Below are 6,448 nucleotides of genomic sequence, written 5' to 3' on the forward strand. Positions count from 1 at the left end.
CACCCAGGCTGGAGTGCAGTGGCGCAATCTCGGCTCACTGCAAGCTCTGCCTCCCGGGTTCACGCCATTCTCCTGCCTCAGCCTCTCCGAGTAGCTAGGACTACAGGCGCCCGCCACCACGCCCGGCTAATTTTTTTGTATTTTTAGTAGAGACGGGGTTTCACTGTGGTCTCGATCTCCTGACCTCGTGATCCGCCCGCCTCGGCCTCCCAAAGTGCTGGGATTACAAGCGTGAGCCACCGCGCCTGGCCAACCCTGTCTCTATTAAAAATACAAAAAATTAGCTGGGCATAGTGGTAGGTGCCTGTAATCCTAGCAACTTGGGAGGCTGAGGTAGGAGAATCACACGATCCCGGGAGGTGGAGGTTACAGTGAGCTGATATTATGCCATTGCACTCCAGCCTGGGCAACAAGAGCAAAACTTCGTCTCACAAGAAAAAGAATGTGATAATGAGAGCAAAATTTTTGCTTCCTGTTCCCATGACATTACATTCTGCTGGCCTAGAGGTCTTAGTTCCAGAGGGAGGAATGCTGCCACTAGGAGACACAACGATTCCATTGAAGTGGAAGTTAAGGTTGCCACCTGGACACTTTGGGCTCCTCCTACCTTTAAGTCAACAGGCTAAGAAGGAAGTTATAGCGTTGACTGGGGTGACTGACCCAGACTATCAAGATGAAATCAGCCTACTACTCCACAACGGAGATAAGAAAGAGTACACATGGGCTGGGCACGGTGGCTCATGCCTGTAATCCCAGCACTTTGGGAGGCTGAGGCGGGTGGAACACTTGAGGTCAGTAGTTCGAGACCAGCCTGGCCAGCATGGTAAAACCCTGTCTCTACTAAAAATACAAAAATTAGCCAGGCGTGGTGGCACGCACCTGTAATCCCAGCTACTCAGGAGGCTGAGGCAGGAGAATTGCTTGAACCCGGGAGGCAGAGGTTGCAGTGAGTCGAGATTGTGCCACTGCACCCCAGCTTGGGTGACTGAGCAAGACTGTCTCGAAAAAAAAAAAGTGTACACATGGAATACAGGAGATCCATTAGGGCTTCTCTTAGTATTACCATGCCCTGTGATTAAGGCCAGTGGGAAACTACAACAGCTCAATCTAGGCAGGACTACAAATGACCCAGACCCTTCAGGAATGAAGGTTTCAGTCACTCCACCAGGAAAATAACCACGACCTGCGGAGGTGCTTGCTGAAGGCAAAGGGAATAGAGAATGGGTAGCAGAAGAAGGTAGTCATCAATACCAGCTATGACCACGTGACCAGCTGCAGAAATGAGAACTATAGTTGTCATGATTATTTTCTCCTTTTGTTAAAAACATGTTTGTGCATGTATACACTTTTACTAAGTAAATATCTTTATTTTATTTCCTTTTCCTTTATCATGTGATATAAGATTTATTGACTTTATATCAGCATTTACTATTGTTAACTTTATGTAATAATATTTGGGTTGGGGATTGGTGCGTTTCCAGTTGTACGAAGGATAGTTGTATTATGTTAGACATAATTATGACCTTATTATTGTCTTTATTTGAAGATTATGTGTGCTCCCAGGAGATGTGTATGGGTTCAAGTTGACAAAGGGCGGACTTGTGATGGTTAATACTGAGTGTCAACTTGATTGGATTAAAGGATACAGGGTATTGATCCTAGGTGTGTCTACAGGGTGCTACCAAAGGAGATTAGCATTTGAATAAGTGGGCTGGGGAAGGCAGACCCACCCTTAATCTGGTGGGAGAAATCTAATCAGCTGCCAGCAAATATAAATCAGGCAGAGAAATGTGAACGGTTGAGATGGGCCTGGCCTCCTAGTCTACATCTTTCTCTCCTGCTGGATGCTTCCTGCCCTCCAACATCGGACTCCAAGTTCTTCAATTTTGGGACTCAGACTGACTCTCCTTGCTCCTCAGCTTGCAGACAGCCTATTGTGGGACCTTGTGATCGTGTAAGTTAATACTTAATAAACTCATATTATATATATATATATATATATATATATATATATATATATATATCTCCTATTAGTTCTGTCCCTCTAAGAGAACCCTGACTAATACACTTGGACAGCCTGGAAAATCATGTCCTGAATCTAGACAATACTCACATCGGTCACACTTTAATGGCAACAATATAGTTATTCTAGATCAGAGACTTGGAAGGGACTATGGCTTGAGACATAGGAGTGTGTCTCAAGGAACTGGACCAGTTTTAGCATAAGATTTTCCGAAGCATTAAAAGCCCACCTGCATCCTGGGTTCACATAATAAAAGTGTGGAGCTCCACTGCACTGAGCTTTGGGAGGGGGTTAGGTGTGTGAGACACAGCAGTGTCAAATTGCAGTGTTTAATTTCTGTGACTAAACAAACACTCCATTTACATGAATTATATATTATAGAAGGAGTAATTGCAGAGTCATGACCAAGGCAGGATGCAGAGATTGACAAGTAAGTGGGAAATTCGACCTTAGACTAATTCCCTGATTGGAGCATGGCAGACAAAGTTGCTGATCACTACCCAGGGAACCTGGCAAGATGCAGTGGGTGCTGTTTATCTACACAAAGAAGAAATTTTAATGAAGGAATTTTGCACAAGCCAGGAAGAAGCTCTGAGGCCAGGATAGCTGAGTGTTTCATCCAGGGAAGAGACGCAGATGGCGCCCAGCCACAGGATATACCTGCTTCCTCACCCAGCAAATTCCCTCACCCTATTGAGTCCTGAACCCGAAGGAAGCCAGGTGATGGTGGCCAGTGTTTGAATCTTGCATACTGTTGGCACTAGGTTCTGAGGGCAATTGTGAGTCACCATAGTAACCATGACTTCACTTTGTACTGAACCAATAAGGCCCTGGGACTCAGGGAAAGAGAGAGAGTGCCAAAGCATGTTTCCTCTTACTGTTTACCCTCTGGTCCAGATCTTTCTTAAAAAGCAATCTGAGTGGCCTGACAGGTAAAATATCCTGATATACTAAGATCATAGAGCATCCTTTTGTGCCATTACCTAACTAACCTATCTGATAAACCCCAACCCTGTTTGGTAATCAGGGGAGGGTATGGGAGAGTCATTTGTTCAAACTGATACAGAGACACTATAGAAGAGTGGGTAGGAGCACAGGGCTTCAGATACAGGCTTTCTCAGTTCCAGTCTCACCTCTCTGTAACCTTGGGCAAGTCCTTTAATCTCTCTTGGGAGCCCAAAATTGAGAACACAGTTGGCATCCACCCCTGGCCTTGGCATTGTGCCAGATTCAAATAAAATACCACATAGCATTTTTGAGGGTGAGACAGGGTCAGGTATCAGAGGTGAGTACAATCTTTAAATCACTGAGATTACGTTCCCCGGATGGAAACTCAGCAGGATGGGCCTTAGAAACAGAAACTAGGTATGGCTTGAGAATGTACAGTTTATTTCTTACACGGCGGGTTGGAGTAAGAGCCGTAACTGCTTCACCAATGATATTCAAAGGAGACAGGTGAGAAGAAGGCAGCTCTGCAAAAGAGCAACATAAAATTGTGTTAAAATTGGTGTGGATACAAGAATTACATTAACACTTGAGTTTAAGCTAGTCCTTTGAGTGCAATCTAACAAGTCTGTGTGTGTCAGAATGAAGATCGGATTGATGCAACAGTGTATCCTTAACGTTCCAGGTCCCGTCAGGCTCCTATACAGCCTCATGTGTGAGACAGATTGAATAAATGATATGATTGGCATTTCAAATCAGATGATGGCCCAAAGCAATCGCCTGTGACTACTGCTGTTAGCCGAGTGTGTGTGTGTGTGTGTGTGTTTGTGTGTGTGTGCGTGATATGTGGCTGTGTGGGTGTGTGGCAGTGAAGAAGAGGTCTCAGGTCCACGTGATTACCTGGAATTTATCATCTTTTTCAGGCTTTCTTAGTTGAGCTGTCTTCCTGAGGTTGTTTGGAGCCGCTGCGTCATGGATAAAAAACTCTCTAAAGCCAGTCCCAACAAGCTTGCACTGAACATCAAGAAGCCTGACAAGTCCTTCAAATGCAAGACGCCCACCGAAAATGTGCTGATCTTTTTAATCAACAGACAACTGGGCAGGCACAGAAGGGACATTGACCTGTCAAGATGGGTGTGGATGCTGTCATAAAGCAACTCCAGGGTGAACATGGCCTTGGACAAAAAGTCATGTGGCTTATGTGCTGAGGCCTGCCCAGAATTTTGAGACATTAATTATAATTAGAACAATAAACTCTTCCCATGTTTGAGCCATTAAAACAGAGTCTGTCGTTTCACTCGTTTGGGTTGGATGTGTGTTTGCTGACAGGGCTTACTTGGGTTACACTGGAAGGAGCTTTTGTTCATCCTACCGCACAGTGCAGGGGTGCTCAGACACGGAGCAGAGAGTGAGATCGTGCTGCACACCAGATCTCCCCCACCATCAATCTGAAAAACACTGCGAAGTCGAAGTGATGTAGTACTTGGCATTCAAAGAGCAAAGACTCTTCTCCCTAGCCATTTTGGAGAGACTGCCCTGGTGTTCCCCTCTAAAACCTAATGCTTGTCCTAGTGAAAAGACATTGTTTAAGAGCAGACCAACAGCTGGGTTGGGAGTGTGAGGTATGCTTTAACATTGCAGATATCATGTCCACAGAGCCTACTAGAGGCAATTGCCCTGCTCATTGTCCCCAGGAAAGTAGAATGTCCTGGTGGCTTTTTTTTTTTTTTTGGCATCTCAAACGAAACTTCAGGCCACAGCTAATCAAAGAGAGTTAATTTTCCTGAAGGGAAGCCACCCAATAGTCTAACAAGACATGTGAGATGGCTCCCATTCAAAAAGCTCTGTCCCTAAGGAATGTGCTGAGCAAGTCAGATACTCACTCCAAGAAACCTGAAATGGGAATTATATGGGCAATTGGTCACTAAGAAGTGAGAGCTAAAGGTGAAGTGGGGACAGGGAGAGCAAAGAGGTCAGAACCATGGTGGATATTTGCAAGCCCAAGTTAAGAGTAAGATGAAACTTACATAAGGTGAACCACAAAAGTGTTAACTTATGTAAAATCACAATGTATAAATTTATAAAAGGAGACAAGGAAACTCTATTTCTTAGAAAGGGTTGCAGCCTACACAGTAGCCATGCCACAGGCTGGGAAGTGTGCCTCTGGCCAAGACCATAGACCGGCACTTGGAAGGAGGAAGGGTTGGGGCAGGAGCTTTATGCTGAATGGGTTGGCTGAACACACAAATTCTACAAGTTAGAGGAGGAGCTATGAATATTCATAAGGAGGATCTGACACATTCGTTTTCAAGAAACATCCCTGTAACATACCACTCATGTTCACCTTGGGGTGCAGGTGTAACATTTAACTGTATCACATTTAGGCCCTATATGACAACAGATCTTTCAGGGCACATGGGAACACAAGTGCACAATCCATAATCCAGCCAGAGCCAGTCCATGGTCCGTGGTTTCTTATTAGGAGATAGTTACTGCAATCAATCGATTGCCCAGTGAAAGCTGTAGTTATGGCTATGGTACAGGAGAGTGAGGGTCAGTTAGTAAGCATCTGGCAATAAGTGAGTTGCAATTGTTTCAATATTGCTTATCTCTAGGTCAGTGCTTGTTTAACTGCTAGAGAAAAAGAAAAGCTTGTGGCAGTGGGAATATACTTTATTCTTTCAGTGTAAGGGTGCATGACTTAACCCTTGCCTGACATCCTTGAATCCTGTTTATGATTTTGTATCTTATTGCCTCAAAAAGTCTGTTCTGTCCTTATTATGATGTCTATTTGAGCATTAATGCTGATGAGTTGTGTCTAAACCATAAAAGAGAGGGAATATAATGAGGCTTGTCTGACCTGCAATCTGCTCATGACCAGGAACTCAGTTCTAAGGTTCTTCTAGGGTCCCCTTGGCCAAAGGAGGGTCAATTTTGTTGGTGAAGGCTTAGGATTTTATTTTTACTTTAAAAAAGCCATCACAAATTCTAAGCATCTCTCTTGTCCTTTAATGTCCTTTAAAGATGCAAAATAAGCCTGTGAGCAGCCCTTCTGTCCCCACTTCCTCTCCTCTCCAATTCCCTGTGTTCTCACAACCTGTCCAGCATTCCCCAAGGCCCCTCCTGTGTCCCCTCCCCTACATCTAAGGCTTAGGCTTATTATTCTCTTGCCCCTTAGTCAGGTCTCCTCCAGATTTTTTTTTTTTTTTGAGACTCAGTTTCACACTGTCGCCCAGACTAGAGTACAATGGCAGGATCTCAGCTCACTGCAACTTCCGCCTCCCGGGTTCAAGTGATTCTCCTGCCTCAGCCTCCCAAGTAGCTGGGATTACAGGTACCTGCCACCACGCCCGGCTAATTTATTTTATATTTTTATTAGAGACAGGGTTTCACTATGTTGGCCAGGCTGGTCTCGAACTCCTGACCTCGTGATCCGCTCACCTCGGCCTCCCAAAGTGCTGTGATTACAGGCGTGAGCCA

General features: G+C 44.9%; 1 protein-coding gene across 1 annotated transcript; it reads left to right on the plus strand.

Annotated features, from left to right (window-relative positions):
- The first annotated feature begins 2,853 nt into the window (after nt 1-2,853).
- LOC116812071 (embryonic testis differentiation protein homolog B-like) lies at nt 2,854-4,248 on the plus strand. Its single transcript, XM_032757678.2, has 2 exons — nt 2,854-2,955; nt 3,892-4,248. The coding sequence occupies exon 2, from the start codon at nt 3,941-3,943 to the stop codon at nt 4,118-4,120; it is 180 nt and encodes a 59-aa protein (XP_032613569.1). The 5' UTR covers nt 2,854-2,955; nt 3,892-3,940; the 3' UTR covers nt 4,121-4,248.
- Nucleotides 4,249-6,448: the final 2,200 nt, after the last annotated feature.

This window comes from Hylobates moloch, unplaced genomic scaffold, assembly GCF_009828535.3.
Source record: "Hylobates moloch isolate HMO894 unplaced genomic scaffold, HMol_V3 SCAFFOLD_7, whole genome shotgun sequence".
Taxonomy (NCBI): domain Eukaryota; kingdom Metazoa; phylum Chordata; class Mammalia; order Primates; family Hylobatidae; genus Hylobates; species Hylobates moloch.